This window comes from Saccopteryx leptura, chromosome 3 (assembly GCF_036850995.1).
Source record: "Saccopteryx leptura isolate mSacLep1 chromosome 3, mSacLep1_pri_phased_curated, whole genome shotgun sequence".
NCBI lineage: Eukaryota > Metazoa > Chordata > Mammalia > Chiroptera > Emballonuridae > Saccopteryx > Saccopteryx leptura.
In genome coordinates, this window is record NC_089505.1 from 294,407,621 (window position 1) to 294,426,750 (window position 19,130).

General features: G+C 40.1%; 1 protein-coding gene across 5 annotated transcripts in view; it reads right to left on the bottom strand.

Moving 5' to 3' along the window:
* The window catches only part of RALYL (RALY RNA binding protein like), a 618,546-nt gene that overhangs the window by 187,197 nt on the left and 412,219 nt on the right, over positions 1-19,130 (bottom strand). The window contains exon 1 of one of the 5 annotated variants that reach the window (XM_066372429.1): positions 14,297-14,411. The exons of the other annotated variants lie outside the window; for them this stretch is intronic. Within the exon in view, the coding sequence (XP_066228526.1) occupies positions 14,297-14,333 (37 nt within the window). The 5' untranslated portion in view covers positions 14,334-14,411. Of the gene's footprint in view, positions 1-14,296; positions 14,412-19,130 lie in introns of those variants that run through there. 5 annotated transcript variants of the gene reach the window in all.

Here is a 19,130-nt window from a genome sequence, read left to right on the forward strand (position 1 = left end):
TTGAAAACTGATGTTATGGTAATTATTTACATATAAGAGAAGAATATTATCGTGGATTTCTAGTAAACCCTAACTTCTTAGATTACAAGTTTATTATTGTTGTTGTTGTTAAAATGAAATAGTGCAGAATAACCCCCAGTCCTCCCAAGGAGGAGGGTGGACAGGCGTGTGCGTGGCTCTGTCACCACTATGGGTGGGCAGTGAAAGTAACATTTCCCTCCTCTATGGAACGCGGAAGTTAGGCTACATAGCTCTGCAAGCTTTTTACTAAATTCTATGTCATCGTCAGGTTACGCTGATTAAAAAATGGAGCACAGAATCACATGGAACTTCTGCCAATGTTGTCTAACTGGACCCAAGTCTATGGAACACTGTGATTAAGTTGTGATGAACATGATATCTTTAGGTCTGAACTGGAAATAAATCAGCAGTGTTGTTCACACTGTCAGTGGGAGAATAAAAAAAGATGCTGTGGCATACTGCTGTCCCAGCTAGATAAAATTCACAATTTCCTACGAATCCTACTCCTAGCAGTCCCTGAACCCACGCTAATGAAACAAACCTTAGATTCTCTCTTGCTAAGGAAGTTAACGTTTTTTTAGTCTATGTGCAGCCAAAGCCAACACCAAAGCAACATTTCTTAGTGGAATTTAGTAACAGTAAGTCTACCTTCTCAAGGGAAAGACAACATACTTTATTAGCTCAGGTGTGTCACTATTTAAATATTAACTTGATTAGTTCAGTGTCAGTATATAAAAATTAACTCATGCCTGCTAAAATGAAAAGGTGCTCATGGGAAATATTGGGACTAACTTCACATCACTAGGTGAAGCAAGCCCTTAGTGAAACTGGGGATATTTTGTATTCTGTGAAATTCCAAGTGTGTAAACTTGACTCCCGAACAAAAAGAACATTAAGCAGACTGAATTTTACTACCTTCACAAAATAAAATAAAAAACAAGTAATGGTTTATTCAAACATTGCCGTGTTCCTTTTTGCATATAAAAGTGATACAAATAATATGACACAGATTATAGACATTGCTCACAAAAATTAGGGGATCAGGGAATGTGCAGATAGTTCAGTACTTTCAGCCTTTTGTATAGTGCATTTTCACAAATGAAATAAAAAGTTGGTTTTGCATCTCACTTGCATGATCAAACAAATTTCTTTGACTTGTCATTTGCTTTTTTGATATTCTTGTTTAATAAAAAAAAATCAAATGCTTCTTTTTTTAATGGCTTCATGTTCATTTTAAAATGTCCGCCAATTTTTGTGAGCAGTATATATTACATATTATAAAATGCATAGACTAGTGTCATAGTCATTTTGAGACACTGGAGATATGGTGACCATGTTCAGCACCAGTCTGGTCTGCTTCCCCTCTGTTATCCACTGTTACCTCAGAACCAGGTCCTTCTCTGAAGGACGCTGGTCAGGGTGACCATGGTGGTCCCTAATCCAGAATGAGGCAAACCACCTGCACCACAGAACACTCACGTTCCTGACCTTGGACGCATTAGCTTCGTGCCCTAAGCAACTCAGTTAAGGCGCTTGAAATAAACGTTATCAAGACCATAATATTTTGCTCTCAATTTTTTATGGAGTTCCTTATGGCTCCCCTAACAACTTTATCTCTTTTTCAATTACCAAGTCCAGGAGATAAAATGACTCCTTGGTAAAAATTCTTAGAAAGCTCTATTATACTCAGAAAAGAAAAAGAAAAAAAGTATAGCATGGAGATCCACTCAAGAGTCTCTGCATTATTCTAATAGCTTTTCAATCATTCTACTCTAAGCTTTATGTCAGAAATTTGTCAATGCTGAGAAAAAAAATTTGTGCTTTTACCATTCAGGTCAATTTAATGTGCAGTATTCATTACTGACACGGAGTGTACATCCATGTATTAGGGACAGTGACAGCCCTGGAGAGAGCTTTCATCTGCAATGCTTTGGAAATGAGGTCACTTTTAGTTACAATTCAAGAATTTGCAGTTGACACCGCTGCTGAGTAGCAAGAATAATAGAAATGAGAATGAAAGAAGAAGATAGAAGGCAGCCAATGAAATTACTTTATATGATTATTCTAATTATACCCCCAAACTTAAAAGTGGCACAGATTTAGCATATGTCATGAAGTCTTAATTTTCAAAGATTCAGCCTGTATGTCCTAGACGTGGGTCAAGTTACTTTCTCTTGTCTATGTCTTTGTGATGTTGAGGTCTGAAAAAATCAATCACTGAGTTACTGCTGAGATTAATAGCTATGAATCTGTGGAGAAACAAACAGTTTGTTCCTTTAACTGATGCAACATTGATTTAAGGAATAATGAAATCTAGCAGCACAGCCAATCCCGGATAGCGGAGAAAGTAAGACTGGAGAGAGGCAAGTTTTAACTCTGAATGTGTTATCAGCCGTAACTTCTTAAAGCTTAATGATACAGTGTTTGGAAGTGTTAAATTAACTAGAAACCAGCCCAGTTGCTCAATGATTAGTGCAATGGAAGTCCTTGGGAGAGAGCCCCTCTCTGCATTTCATGTCAGTGATTCTGTGCACCTTAAATTTTGGGTAAACGTTGTTCAATTACCTAGGGCATGATATAAGCATTTTAAAACCATCTTTATTACTTCTTAGGAAATAAGTAAATCAGAGTTGTTCATGGACACAATAACCCAAAATGTGGAGACCATAAAGACCTGAGTAGATGAACATTTACCTATGGAAACTTGTGAATACAAAAAGGCAAAAGGTATTTCATCAATAGGCTACATCATAGTGTTTATTTGGGGACAATGACTGTAATTTCTTGTTGCTGACAAAGGTATATAAGTAAGGCAACCTATTCCTAGCAACCTTTAGCAACTATTTTTTTTTTTTTTTTTTTTTTTTTTGCATTTTTCTGAAGCTGGAAACTGGGAGAGACAGTCAGACAGACTCCCGCATGCGCCGGACCAGGATCCACCCGGCACGCCCACCAGGGGGCGATGCTCTGCCCCTCCGGGGCATCGCTCTGTCACGATCAGAGCCACTCCAGCGCCTGGGGCAGAAGCCAAGGAGCCATCCCCAGCGTCCGGGCCATCCTTGCTCCAATGGAGCCTTGGCTGCGGGAGGGGAAGAGAGAGACAGAGAGGAAGGAGAAGGGGAGGGGTGGAGAAACAGATGGGCGCTTCTCCTGTGTGCCCTGGCCGGGAATCGAACCCGGGACCCCTGCACGCCAGGCCGACGCTCTACCACTGAGCCAACCGGCCAGGGCCCTTTAGCAACTATTGATCGAGGGTTTCCTACAGCCAGACTGCACTGGGGACGCACAAAGGAACCGGTCTTCCAGGGGGCACAGCCAAATACTTGGTGCATTCCGACTCACACCTGAGGCGCACACGGGGTACAAAGGAAAACACAAAATGATCAAGTCTACCAGCCACCAGGAGCTCAGAGGAATTAATCTGTAGGAGGTGATTATCTGAGCCGGCAGCTGAGGGATGAGCAGGCATTAACTACAGTAGAAAGGGTGGTGTTCTATACAGAAGAAGCAACTTCATGGGTTAATGATGGCTAACCGAGAGATAAGTTAGTGTCATACACAGACCTGGGACACACAAAGTGGAATGGCAAGAGATGAATCTGTAAAGTAAGATAACAGCCGATCAGGAAATGTTTGTCAGTCTTTTTAAAGTCATACAATTAGACAATGTTTACTGACATGTGTTTTTGTTCAATGACTGAAAAAATCTGTTCACTGTGACAACAAAACAATATGGCTTAGCTGGGTAAAAATTATTAAGGCTTTTGATCAACACTGATTAAAGAATTGACTTAGAATAACACAAAGGAATAACCAATAAAATTTTAGTCAACAACACAAAGTGATAATGCTTATTTGTCAGCTAAAATGACCTGTATACTTATTTGGTTTATCAGGTTATTTGGCAGTTAAAATTGGCTTAAATTAGGGCAGGTAATGAAGATATGTACTGCTATCCAATAACTAGAACAACATAAAAAATTTTTTTTTTAATTTTTTAAATCACTTCTTTTTTAAGTGAGAGAAGGGGAGATAGAGAGACAGACTCTCTCATGCTTTCCAATCAGGAATCCACCCAGCAGCCCCCTTCTGGGGCCGATGCTCTGCCCATCTGGGGCTCATGCTCTGCCCATCTGGGGCCATGCTCTCAACAGAGCTATTTTTAGCACCTGAGACCAAGGCTTCATAGAGCCATCCTCAGTGGCTGGGACTGGTAAGATTGAACCAATCAAGTCATGGCTATGGGAAAGGACAGAAGGGGGAGGGGTGGAGAAGTAGATGGTTGTTTCTCCTCTGTGCCCTGACCAGGAATCAAACCTGGGACATCCACGTGCCAGGCCACTGCTCTATTACTGAGCCAACTGGCCAGGGCCAATATTTTAACAATTGCATAATAACTCAATTGAAGATTCCTACTCTTTTACATTTCTAGGTGGAAGATAATAAAATGCTCAAGATGTAACAACTGAAAGAATTTTATGAATATTAGTCATGACAAATAAACTAGGAAAGAAGTTTATAATTTCCCTTGAGTCATGCCTTTTTGTGTAATAGTCATGAAGATTCCATAATGATTTCACAAAGACTACCTTACACTAACTTTCTTACCACAAAAATATGGCAAAGGTAAGTATTTGTTATAAAGCTATACTATTATTAAGTCCATGGAAAGCTACAGTGACATCTTAAAAAATGTCCTTAAAGAACTACTTGGCAGCCCTATTTCAAGTTTTGCTCTATGCCAGTGATTGGCACGTTAGTCACAAAGATTAATGGGACAGTTATTGCCTAAATGTTATGTATTTCCAGATGTAATGATCCTGGATCCAAATGAAGTTATGCTGACATAACTGATGTGATTACACCAAATGACAATATTTAGAACTCGTTTTTGGGAACAGAGTGTTACAACAAAGATATTCCTTAAGTTAACGTGTAAAATTAATAATGTGGATAACTTACAAAAAAATTTTGAGCCCCAAGGCACCTGCTCCTTTACCACCCAGATAAACAAGACAAGATTTACTTAATTGGGCTTGAAGTATATGGTAAATTACTACCACTGTTGATTTAATTAGTCAGTTGTAATCTAGGAGAAATGATATCGCTGATGATTAGTAGCCTCTCCAAACAACTACATAGGTGAGATGGTTGTTTCCATGAGACAAAACCAACTTTGAGCATCTTTAATCTGCTAGATAACTGTTCTTATATAAGAGAACTGGATTACTTATCATGGTGGCCGTTTTATAGACCCATTGTCAGAGACTCAGATGATCGCCCCAGCAGCAAACAGCTACGCTCTTTGTGACATGATTTCTGGTCTCTTATTTCTGTGCTTGCCCATGAAGTTCTTTCTTAAATATCCAAGTTACAAAGAATATTGTTAAAGAAAAATCTTCAATGATTTGTTTTTCTTTCAATTTCCAATGAATTTTTCATGTCTGTTCAAGAAGAATCCTCCCTCAAAGGCTAGCTGAGGTTCTGGTAAAGTAATCTGAAAAACGCTTCTGTGTAAACAGTGAATTAAGCAGACACACTGTAGAAACCTTCCTGGGGCCTCACCACTGCAGCCTTCTGGGGAGATTCCGGGCCCATTAATCAAACTTGAGTGTACCATCCACATTAGACATAATCATTAGAAAAAGGCTAGATTCCTATCAATAGCTCATGCAGAACAAAGGCAATGCTGAGAAAAATGCTCTGACCACTTATAAAAAATCTCAAGTGATCATTTTCCTTGTGTTGCCTTCACATAACCAGAAGTGAGAAAAAGAAGTCAATGAAATGTCCTTTCTACTCCAATTAAAAGTAAAGGTTTTTTGATTCTGAGTAAGTGTATTATTTAATTGTGAACCAGCCCCTCATTAATTATCACCACTACAAATTAGCTAGGACTAAATGTTCCAGGCATCCTGCATGTATTTACAGGTGTTGTATATGTTTAATATCTTATTTTATGTTCCACTTTTGCAATCACAAACAATGAAATATAAAAAATACCATAATCTGAGAGTGAGGGTAAAGAGAAGTTATGACTATATGCTGTACATTCAAAAAACTAACTTGAGTAGAAAGATGCTGTTCAAATATGTAGGGGAAAAAAAAGGTAGAAAACAGACATCAGAATGAACCCAGTAGAGGTGACTTCAAAGTCGAGATTCCCATTGCCTGTGGAGTCTGTTAAGAAGACAGATACTAGCAATTTGAAGAACAATGTGTGTTTGTTTAAGGAAATACATCCAGCTGTTCCTCTAAGGCAGTTTCAAGTTCACTAGGGGTTGAAAGAATCATATACTATAAAATAGAACACTTTCCAATGATAAGCAGCCTAAGGCGTATGAAACATTACAAAAATATGTGCCACACTTTCTATAAGGAATTTAAGAAAATGCATGTGGGTTTTATCTTTATTTTCAACACAAATATCATTCTGGAGATAATACCATGTCCAATGATAAGAGACCAATAAGACCTTGAGCCAGTATTAATGCATATATTATGTGGCCCTCTGTAATTAAAGGTGTCAGAAGTCCCATAGGCAGAATAAGAGTGCAATTCAGAAAATAATGCCAAGAAAATCAATAACTATAAAAAGGACAAATGAATCAAAGGTCACGCCACACAATTTAGCGTTCTAGATCAAGGAGGGGATGATGACTCACTATGAACTACTAACCCACGACAGAGTGCTTTTCTGAGGTCTAGGAACGTTTTATCCTTTTAGTGCAGAAAGCACACCAGGCCAATGCATTCAAAGGTGACTGTTTCATTTGCATATATGTATGGAAAACTTTCCCTCAGGATATTTTTTTTCTGTTTTCATATAATTCAAAGAATAGAGATACTGGTCAAGGAATATATTTTGCCTTTACCTTTCTTAGTTTCCTCAAGGGCCATATTAACTGATTCTCACCCAGACTGCTGCACTTATTTTAATCTAACTTTGTGTTCTAGTTCCTGAAGTCAAATTTATAAACAACATCTTGAAAATGCAATGAAAATGAAAAGTGCCACAGATGACTAGATTATTGCTTTTACATGTTTGGTTATTGCTGCGTACATTGTAGCAGTCCTATCATATATAACAAAATGCTTAAAACAGTACCTGGCACTTGACAGAAATGTCAAATGTTATCTTTTGTCATTTTTGTATAAATATTGATTCATTCACAGCTGTCCCATTTTTCATTTGGGAGAACAAAGTTGCAGTAATAAATTCATGTAAAGTTAGAAATCAAATTTTTATAATAACCACTTTAAGTTTGGTGGGAGGTAGGTACTTTCTAAACTTTTGAGGATCTTTAAAGCCTAGTTAGATGTATCTCTTGAAAAAAAAAGTCATCTAATTAATCTCTGTTGACAAGTCTGAATACACTTTCTGTTCCTCTGTGGCAGGTTTAACCTTACATACCCACAAGAACAACAGTGAATGGATTCCCTTAAGTAATTATATTCTTTCCGTCCACCAAGTACTCATCCTCAGCTTAACTGTAAATGCCCTTGACTTTTTTTTTAAGTGTGCAATGAAATGAAAACTCATACATCAGTAGTGGAAGTATAAAATAAAATATGCTATGGACCATACACAGTTCAGTATCATTATCAAGAGGTTTGTGGTTAGTCAAGTTCAATGGACAGTTAACCCTTTGAGTAGTGTGTTTTTTTTCATGTTCACTGACCCCTGGAGTGAGTTCTTTTCAAAAAATGAAATTAGTTCCAGTTCCAGTTTTATTAACTTAAAATCATGTTTGTTTGATAACCAATTTATGGAAACAAGAAGAATATACATTTGCCTTTTTTTAATGTTGCCATCGTATATGTACGATCGTACTCTGCATGGTCAGGAGGCACAAGGACATACATGAACATTCGTACTACTCAAAGGGTTAAATTAAGGAAAGACTGTTGTAGAGTCCTTGACTTTTAATGCCAACTAGCGTTGGTGCGATGACTTTTTTTGCCAACTTCCGTGATAGCTGGTCTTTGGATTTAACATATAAAACTGCTAATTTTGACTTACAAAAATGACAATTTAACATGGCTCAGCCAAACAGACTGATTGTCGAAGAGGCATAATTACACCAGGTCACTGGTTTTAAGAAAGTTGCTTCCTAAGCTTCCCAAGGTAGGTCAGGTTAGTCTTCACAAAGACCCCTCTTGTGTTACCCTCTCCTCATCTTGTCTTATCACCATGTGAAAATCTCCCCATTCTGGTAAGATTTTATTAAGATATGTTGATATTTGCTTTAACATCAATCTTACTTTGCTACGAGTCTAGTTGTTTCATGTGTGTCACATGTTCGCAATAAATACAACCCCCAGTCGTTTTTAACTGTAACATCCTTTGAGAGATAAACGCCATGCTGCAAGCATTCTGTAGAAAACATTATTCTGAACCACTAGGGTGGGGGGCAGGGTCAGCACCCACATTTCTCTGTAGTCTGGATATAAAGGAGGCACAGAATCTCAGAAGAGGAAAGCTAAACAAGCAGGTGGTGGATGAGAGCCAAGTTCAAAGAGAATAGACAAGTGATCACCTTCTACAAAAGTGACCTTTGACTATGGGGAGCATTGTGAAAGAGAAAAATACATGGGAAAGAGAGAGAGAAAGAGAGGACTATAAATATAAGAGTCCCTGTATGCAGACCCAGCCAAAGGCTGCCTGTGACAGCCAGGCAGTGATGGAGGATGAGAAGCAGGCCGTAGGCACCAGGGTGTCATTGGCCAGCCTCTGCACACCTCTGCTCCCAAACTGCAACTGTGGTCCCACTGAGCACGTGCGACCGGACCGTCCTGTCTGTGCAGACATGATTCCGCTGAGGAAAGCATCACAAGTTTTCAATCTACACCAGTTATAGAATTCAGAGAAGGAATTGGAGATGAAAACAGACTGGAAAAATTTTAACCGTCAGGCCAGAATTCCCAACAAGCATTCATAATAGAAAAATTGAGGGCTGAATCTAAAAGTGCCCTACAGAGAGCCTACCTACAAAGCCTCACATCATTTTTGTAGTGCAAACTTAAAAAATATTTTTTAACCTTGATCATGTGGCTCTTCAACTGGTTCTGTAATAAATAATATCAATGAACATTTAAGATATGGTCTAATTAGGGAATAAAGAGTCATCATACTTGCTTTCGTCTTCACAGTTGCATATGGTAGCAACATGAATGTTTGTTTTGAATAATCCAATTTTAGCTTTGCTTTCCAATTTTCAATTTCAAAAAATATCTCAATAAATATTTCTATAAGACCAAATGCAGTACTAAGTGAATGTGACAGGTAGGAAAGCTCATGTTCCAACAATGACAGGGCATCAAAACAGTTGTCCATCTCGACTGCTAATGCGCCATTGCTATCCCAGTTTGAAAGGGCAGCCGTTTCTTCCTGCCAGTGCCCGAAGAATCCCATCACCCTGCACATTCGTCTCTCATAGCAAGACTTTTAAAGACAGGGAGGGTTAATATATCAAGAATATAAGAATATTTATAAGAAGATAAAACAGAAAATACTCCTGTTGAAATAATACCTTTCTGACTTTGGATGGCCTCAGCTCAATTCTTTTTGCAATTAAGGATGGATGCCTTAACTAGCATAAAGTGTAATGGTTTTTAAAACATCATTCTTATTATTATATTATATATTACAATTAATTCTTTTAATTAAACTATTTCACAAGTCACTTAGAAGTATAGTGTTTCTTAAAAGTTAGTAGCTACATATGATGTCTGAATTCAGTTAAAAATAAAATATATTGTTCTATTTAATTCTGTCTTGCTCTACCCATCTAATGCTCCTGATGGGTATATTTGCTCTCATACCTTTTCATGAACTCTATTTGTCTCCTCTGTGGTCCTCTAATATCTTCAGTACCCCAGGGACTTTGACCATGCTGTTTATGCCTAAAACTATCCAGGAAGAAGCAGAGCTTGCACTCTCATTTTCTCTGGGTGTCCAATCAAATGTTACCTTAACCACAGTGGCTTTTCCTGTCTACCCTATATAAAAAAGCAATGCCCCATTCCACCTTCCCAAACTCTCTTTCCCTCTTGCTGGCTTTGTTTTCCTCCACTGTGCTCAGCATAACATGACATATTATACATTTGTTTTTGCATTTTGTTTTTCTTTCACCAGTAGCACTGTGCTTTGTGCATTGCTAATCATAGCACAAAGAGCTGTGCCTGGAGAGTAATATAATAGGTGATCAATAAACACCTCTTTATGTGACTCAACTTCATTAGAAAGTTATGGATTGTTACGGCAAAGCATGTATTGTGCTCTGAGAATACCCCAAACAAGAACAAAAGGTACCTTGCATGAAAAAGGAAATTAGAGATTAGTAGAATAAGAAGATAAATTTTGATGTACAAGACAGGACCATAGAAAGTGTAAGCAACATATAATTATCTGGAAAAAGAGAAGGAGAAATTTGATTTGGACACAGGAGAGACACCCTTAGGAAGGATGTGGCATTTGAGTGGACCCTGGACCAGCGACAACTTCTACACATGAAGAAGCTGGTGAAGGCCACCCGGCAGAGGGCGATGGATGTGAAGTGCAGGGACAAGCCCACAGCCTGGTCGAGCCTAGGATGCAGGTGGCATCAGGAAGGCGGTGCATGGTGAGGGACAGTGATGCAGAGGTCTGGGACCTGACATCATGTCTGTCTTTCACTCTCCAGTTCAGGAATCCCCAACACTTGGGAATATAAGAACACTTTTCTTTAAACACTCAAACATCATTATATCCCATGTGATGATATGTTTTGTTTCTTCCATAAATATAAAATATATGGCATTAAAATGTTTACAAATTTAGTACCAGCTTTTAAATACATTTTATTCATTAAGCATTCCATTTTAGAGACAAAAATTAGTATGTGTCTGTATCTGTACGTATGATACAAAGGGCGTACGTATGTAGATATATTTCTCATCCTTCTATGGGCAGTGATTAATGTTGTTATGGATTCTAGGGCCTCTTGCAGTAAACCATGGTTACTGGAATGTGAACACTGGGGCCCAAAGCTCAAGTCCAGGTGACGAGAACCATGCAATGTCCTTGAGGAGGAGAATTGTATGATGAGAACTATGCCGTGGAAATGCTGAGAGCTAGAGATGGAAGATACTTCAGAAAACGTCTGTGCACTGTCCACTGAAGTTGTGGAAGGAGAAATTGCAACCCACAGAGATAACAGACATTGGCCGAGATGACAGGAAGAGGCCGATGGCTGGTGTTCGGGGTCCTGAAGTGATCTCATTAAGTATTCTCAAATAGGATAGATAAGGTCACCCAAATGTATCATTAGGAATGAAAAGGCAGTATCTGTTTCTACTTAGCAAAATAAGATAAATTGTTACACACCTAAAATTTGAGATACACTGTTTTCTTTGCTGCAGTATGGGACTGTAGTATTTTCGAAAAACCATATCTAATATGATATGGATCCTACTCTAATGTTTCTCTGGTAGGTATTTCAAAAACATATTCACCTTTAAAATTTATGTCTTTTTTTTTTTTTAGAAACCAAACAAATGTCTTTCAAGGTCATTTGGAATTTCAACAAGGGAGGTCACAGGTATACCTTATTGGACACATCGTATATGTTTTTGAAAGTTTAAACGTAAACAGCACACTTTGATGAATGGAATTATGTAATCTGTGTGAAAAGATTCCATATTTAAACTTTAAAGAAAAAGTTGTAAGAGTGATGACTCTGCCTCAGACTAATTTGTAGGTTTCCATATATTAAAAGGTCCTTAAAGTGGTGTGTACCTGTTTGGCTCTGGTTAAAAAAAATGCCTGACACAGGCAAACATTTTTGCCATGCCTTGTCCCCAGTTCTGGGTCTGATTGACAGTATGCAGTTACACACGAGAAAGATCTTCTATCTGAATGAACCTATAGGCTGTTTCATTTCCATAGCAATTGTTCCAACCTCTCCTCTCCTCCTCCTCCTCCTCCTCCTCCTCCTCCTCCTCCTCCTCCTCCTCCTCCTCCTCAGGGAACCATAAATAACCTGCCTGAGACTGGAGGAATGGATTTCAAAGTCCCACGTGCATTTTCAAAGGCTTAGTGTAATTTATATTTTAAAACCTCTTTTATGGAAGTATCTATACCGCCCCCCTCCCCGCCCCTTCAAGGCTCCGGTAGAGCTCCTTGGCTATCCTCTCGTCAGCCTCCCCCAAAGAAGTTTCTGTATTTTTATGATAGGATATTGTATTAAAGCTTTACGGAATGAGAAAATTAAAAAACTTTATGTACATTCTTTTTTTTTTTAATTTTAAAGAAAACCGTGAGAACACTTTCCTTCTTTCCCACATGGATATTGTAATGCGTGCAATCATTGCCTTAATTGAATTACAATTGCCTCTAGGTTAGTTTATGCCTTTCCATGATCAAACCACACATAAAAGATAGGATTTAATATGAAAATGCACCAGGTTTTGATGAGGGGATAATTCAACCAGTTTTATATACCCATTGGACACCAAACAATTGTATTACATTCCACTTTTGCAAATATTATTAGTGTAAGATAGACATCCACCTAAGGATTCCATTTGCTTTTATTGCTCAGGTTTCTGTATGCTTTAATTTTATGACACTCCTGCTCTCCAATATTTTATACGATTAGAATATAGAACAGTTACCACAGCCTAATATAAGCCGACTGGAAAGAGTTAAACATAAGTAACACATTAGATTTTTTTTTTTAAGCAAAACCGTTCAGCACACCCTACTGTGCTCTGGCTATATAATTATGCATCTTCTGACTTGCCTCATGTAATTCACAATTTCTTCCTGCTGCTCAGTCGCACACTTCAGCAAGCACATTTAAGGGAGAGAGACTCAGTACCATTTTTCTGTAGATTGCCATGTGCATTGAGGTGATGATTACCCACATGAAAAAAAAATGAGGAGGGGTTTATATAACACAGGAGTGAGGGGGCACGAAGGCGTCAAGAATGTGCATCGCTTAAGATTCATTCTTGTAGAAGGAAGTCACAAGGGGAGAGTCAGCAACAGACTCGTGGGCTTTGTACCCATGGTTTTTATAAGAAAAAGTAGCTGTGATCGATGTTGTTTCTCAATCACAAGAAATAAATGGCATGTCGAGGCACTAAGGCACAGAAGCAGTCTCAAGCCACAGAGCGCTCCATGGAGCATAAAACTTTCGTGAACGAGAGAAATGTTAGTGTGCAGTTCGTAGGTGAGGATGGACCAAGGAATACACTATCCCACTCAAAAAATAAAAAAACAGTATGTTCCTATTTTGGCCTCTGCTAAAATAATTGCCGATGGTGGTCTTTCTGTGTTTTAAATATTTGATAACACCCAAGGAAAGACGTACAAAGAATGTTGATTCTGACAACAGAACAGGTTCCCTAAGACAGTGAATACAGGCAGTGCCAGGACCACTGGGCTCAACAGGCAATATTTACTTTAGACACCAGAAAAGATAAAGTGATAAAGAGCCAGGCTCACAAGAGAGAGATGTGGTGGGGGAGCTTTTCATGACAGGCACCATGCTTTGCCATAAAGACTCGGATTTTCAGTTAAGTCGGAATGACTTTCCGTCCCACAACCGTGTCGGCTCCGGACTTTCAGCCTGTCATTGGCCTTTTCCGTCAGAATCAACCACTTGAGGGTAGATGGAGGATGACTCCTTTTAACCCTTTGAGATGGTGCCTGGTATGGATTATGTTACACATATGCCCTGGACCGAGAAGTTTGGCCAGGAATAATACCCTGTTAAATAGTCAGGCTATCATTCACAATGAACTCCCTTCCCCTCTATTACAAAGTGTTTTATTTCCCCTAAGAGTTGTAATGGAAATGGGATGAATAAATAGAAGGTTTATGTTCACTTCCCAAACCTTTCCCTAGACTTCCAGGAAAGAAAATCTATCACTCCTAGAAAAGGAAAGAGAGAAAGAGAGAGAGAGAGAGAGAGAGAGAGAACAACCCAGTGATCATGCCTGAAGGAAGGATGCTGAGCTAGACTGAAATTGCATTTGAGCTGCTTCTCTGTTGATTTTGTAAACCTTTCCAAGGGTTTCCATAGTAACGAATGAATTCCCCCTTCTCTCACCCCAACATCCTCCCAGCATGTAACAGGGATAGAGATAAAGGCGAGGCTGATAAAAGCCACACTATCTTTCCTACTCCTAGGAAATATCTGAAGAAGTCACAGTTAGTCTCCTAGCAAATCAAGTACCTGTCTCCCACCACTGTCTTTAAGAAAAAGTTGGGCCGGAATTTACTTACATCTCTGATGCCTGCGTTTGCTTCTGTACATGGTCATTCTGGAAAAACAAATCCGACTCTCTAAGAAGGAATTGCTTTTGCCCGCGGAGACAAAGAGCCAGGTTGGGCTCGTGCTTTGCAGTAGGACTGTTGCTCACTGACAGGAGGCAACCAGCGATCACACAGCAAAAGCCAGGGTAATACCATTCTCGTAAAATTACAGGGGAGTCGCCACCTCCTGTCACCACTCTATCTAACACAGATCTGCTGGAGAAAATTGCATTTCCTTCAGCTCCCTCAGCTGATACCAGTGAGGCTCACTCACAAAACCTGCACCGTTCAAATCCTGAGCCCGAAGTAATGCTGAATGAAGAACGGATTTACACATTGAGCAAGAACACCAACACTGGGAAACTCAAATCGGAAATCTAAACACCCTTGTTTGATATTTCCAGATATCACACATGGTCCCTTGGGGTCCTATGTCTTTGGGCTGCTCGAGAATATTTAGGTTTGTGTTTTACTTTGAGAATTGACTCAGTTCTTTCCTTCTCTGACCTCCCAGGGCACGTTGCGTGTCCAATTATCAAAGCAATGATCACTTTTAGTTTGGTCTGTTTCTCTACAGATACTGCTTCTCAGGCAATGCAGGAATGACTAGTCTCCAACATGACACCCCAGGCCCCGTCTGGGAGTGGGTACAGTGAGGTCTCAGGCTCAGGGAGTAGGGACTGTGTGTGGGCCACTCCGCCCCCTCGTGAGAGAGGATCTCCTCTGCCCGCGGCCGCATTCCAGCCCTCAGACCTCTGTGTTCCCAGCGTTTGCACTGCCTCCGCTGGACTGTCCCTCCGTCTCATCCTCTCTGCTCTGAGAGTGACGCCCAGCACCCACACACTCCCAAGGGGCGTGATTTCCAATCTTCTTTACGGGCAATTACGCCGTCTGAAGTGCAGTTAGTTCCTCCTTAAAGGACGGAAGGATTTACACACCAGCGAGGGTGTCTGTGCACTAAGATTTCCTGAAGGCATGTGAAGTTCCACCTTCCAGCCCCGCACAGGAGACGGGCTTGCGGCCAGCACGCTTGTCTAGCGGAACAAACTCAGGTCACTGACTGACAGCAGGAGAGACTCCGTCGCCACGAGTCTTCTTACTAGAAGGAATTTTTCAGTGTCAGGAACATTTTCACACTTAAGTAATGACTGCATCTTATGATCACAGACATCAAGAACAGCATTTCAACAGATCTCAGCGGGGCGCCTGTTTAATCCCTTGACTTTCACCGAGGACCTGCACCACGGAGTGGGGCTCCTCACTGCTTCTGCCGCACCCTGGGGCCCTGACAGTGTCTGCATTTATCCCCGTACAGCTTAAAGCATAAGGAGAATTATTTTCCTGTGTTTTCTCTGATAGAGAAATGAAAGTATTTCAATAAATCAAACAAGGAGGCTTTTCTGACCAACACAGGACACACCTCACATTCCACAAACCCTCCTACACTTTAGAATCACCTCAGAGAGTCAGTATTTAATTGTCGGCTTTCCTGCCATCGACCTCTGTGAGAACATCAGCTTCCTGAGCACAGGACCATCTTTTACTCCGAGCTGTCTGTCCAAGGTCAGATCAATGCCCGGCACAAAGTAGGCTCCCACTTTGAATAAATGACTTTTTTATTAACAAATTAAATTATAAAGATAATACAGATTGTTTTTCAATGAATTCAGACAATAGCCAAATTCATGCTCACTGACAGAAATTCTTTTCTTTTCTTTCTCTCTCTCTTTCTTTTTTGAGAACGGCAGGGAGAGAGAGGGACAGGAACATTGAGCTGCTCCTGTATGTGCCCTGACTGGCCACCTCTGTGCTCTGGGATTACATTCCAACCACTTAGCTATCGGGCCAGGGCTTAATTTTTATGATTTTTAGTGAGACAGAGAGTGGAAGGGAAAGAGAGGGGAGGAGGAAGGGAAGCATTTGTTGTTCCACTCAGTTATGAATTATTTGGCTGCTTCCCGTGTGTGTGCTGGCCGAGATCAAATCCGCAACCTTGTTGTTTTGGGACTGTGCTCTTAATGGACTGAGCTAGCCAGCCAGGGCTAAGTTATTTTCTTACTTGAGGCAAATACTTGTTTTTCTATGTCTATCTTTTGGTCTTAACGTTAATTTGAATGAGTTCATGGATTTGAATGAAACTGTATATACTCACAGGTGCAAAGACACATTTTCAGTTTACTGAACCAAAGCCACAGCCAGTAACCAGAGTCTCCTTCATAAACGTTACCTAAGCTGTAACTAAAACCACGACTCACTGAGTAATGGGAGTGACCCCGTGATAGGTGTGTGTATAAGAATCATTACCCTCATTTTAGCGTTATTGTCCTCATTTTATTTTTCCATAAAGTGAGGCTAGGAGCTAAAGGCACCGAGCAAGGTCTCACAGGGAGCAGGAGGCCACATCTGCTTGAACGGCTGACCCTTCTCCAGAACAGCTCGGTATGACAAGCCACAGGAGGTCAAAGGGCCTGAGGATGCACGAGGGACAGGTTTCCATAACAAGTAGTGCCGCTACACCACTTCTAAGGCTTTGGCTTGTTGGCGGGACATTCAAGTTCAGAACCCCAGGGGACCACTTGGGATCACAGAGCCCTGCTCAGCTCTGCAGCAGGGGCACTGCCCTGCCACATACATGTCACCACACCTGCTTCTCCCCTGTGCCATGGCCCTCGTCCTTTCCTCCAAGGAAAACACTAGAAGGATATTTAAAGAGGATTAAAGAGTATGGAATGATTAGCCCAACCAGAGTTCTCTCGTCTTCATCTGTTTTAAAAATTATAATGTGTTGATGCTGATAAGAATTTTACCAAAACATAGAATGCAGACTATGTAGAAATATTTAACTTGAACCATGTGATACTTACATTTTAGAGAATGATTAGAGCAACAGAATATGAAACTAAAAAGGTGTAAAGAAGGTATGTTGCCCAGATTCCTCCTTTACCGACATCTGGAACACCACGTGCAGCCCTTGAATGCTCGCTGCCTGGCATGGAGGGGCCCCGAGGGGCAGGCCCTCAAGACGTTTAACCCAGGCACTCCAACAGGGGCTTTGTGCAGGGGTCGCCAGAGTCGTTCCCGAGACCATCCCTCTGAGCCCACTATCCTGAAACGATTTCCTTAAGTAATGACAATGTGATACCCCAATTCTCCTTCAGTTGTTCTCAGGTTAAACAGAACATGACCCATGTGAACCTTTCTTTCATGTCATTCTCCGATGACAGGCATACAGTTCTCCTGCTACCAGGCCAGCTGTTCCTGTGATCACTCTGCCTTTTGTCCTGTAAGATACAAACTCTGTCTTCTGTATCCAAACAACTCCTTGCTAGTACAACACCTATGAATTCCCAACAAAAGTCCTTTCCCCGGGTCCCTTCAGGGATAACAACCAAATGACTTTCAACACCAGCACAACCATCAATTCATCCTTCTTATAATTAAAAAAATCTACATCCCACATGTCTATGTGGTGTTGTTATCCTGCCTAATGCACCCTCATCTGTCCGTCAAGGCCAGTGCTCGTCTATAAGTGGGTAACCTAAAAATAGTTATTAATTAGAATATTCAGTGGCTATCATATAAACATGCCAACTTAATATTGAAAGGAAATGTATTTTATTTTTATTTATCTTTAATTAAATTTATTGGGGGGACATTGATTTGCAAAACCACACAGATTTCAAGTGTACAACTCAAGAAAACATCATCGGCACACAGTATCGTGCGCCCATCAATCCAAGCAAAGCCATTTACCCCCTCTCCCCCTTTGCACCTCTCCGCTCAGCCCACCCCCGTTTTCCTCTGGCCAGTGCCACACTGTTGTCTGTGTCTATATGTAAATAAATCTTTGTTTGTTGGCTAATCACTTCACCTTCTTTGATCCAGTCCCCTTACTCCCCTCCCCTCTGACAGCTGTCAGGCTGATCCCTGTGTCCATGCCTCTGTTTCTATTTTGTTGATCAGTTTATTTTGTTCATCAGATTCCAAATATATGTGAGATCATATGGTATTTGTCTTTCTCTGACTGGCTTATCTCACTTAGCATAATGTTCTCCAGGTCCATCCATGCTGTTGCAAAAAGTTACCTTCATTTTTATGGCCACGTAGAATTTTGTTCTGTAAATGTATCACAGATTTTTTTTTTTTATCCACTTATCTACTGATGGGCATTAGGGCTGTTTCTAGGTCTTTGCTATTGAGAATACGCTGCTAATTAAAATAGTCAGTGGCTATCATAATAACATACCAAATTAATGTTGAAATGAAAGGCATTTCATTTTAAAAGATAAAAGTTTTCTTGCCATTTCATCTAGTAACTCAGCTTAATATTATCTTTACAATTGTTTTCTTTTAAGTCTGAGGAAACATAACATTTTCAAATGTTTGGTCCAAGTCTTTGTTTGCAATATTGGTTCAAATTAGGGAAAGCATCATTCTGGAACTTTTTTCCCATAACTGCTTTATTAAATGTTTTTATGTATCTCAGAAAGACTTCTCTAAGATTTTTTTGTAAACCGTAATTAGCTTTTATTAACTCTTCATTCATTTCTTTGGACTTTCTCCAGTTTCTTCCACTTAGTAGTGCAGTGCCAAAGAAGTCTTTGAAATCATTAATTTTTTTGAAATATTTAATACTCACAAGTATTAAACACAGCTGAAATGTTCTCCACCCTCACTCAGTCTGTACTGGCTTGCCCTTCACTGAGCCAGCGATCACTGTGTTCGGGCACCCTCACTTCGGCAGCGGCTGCTTCTTTGTTCGGTTTCCTTTCCATCTTATCTTACGTTCCATCTCTCCTCCCTG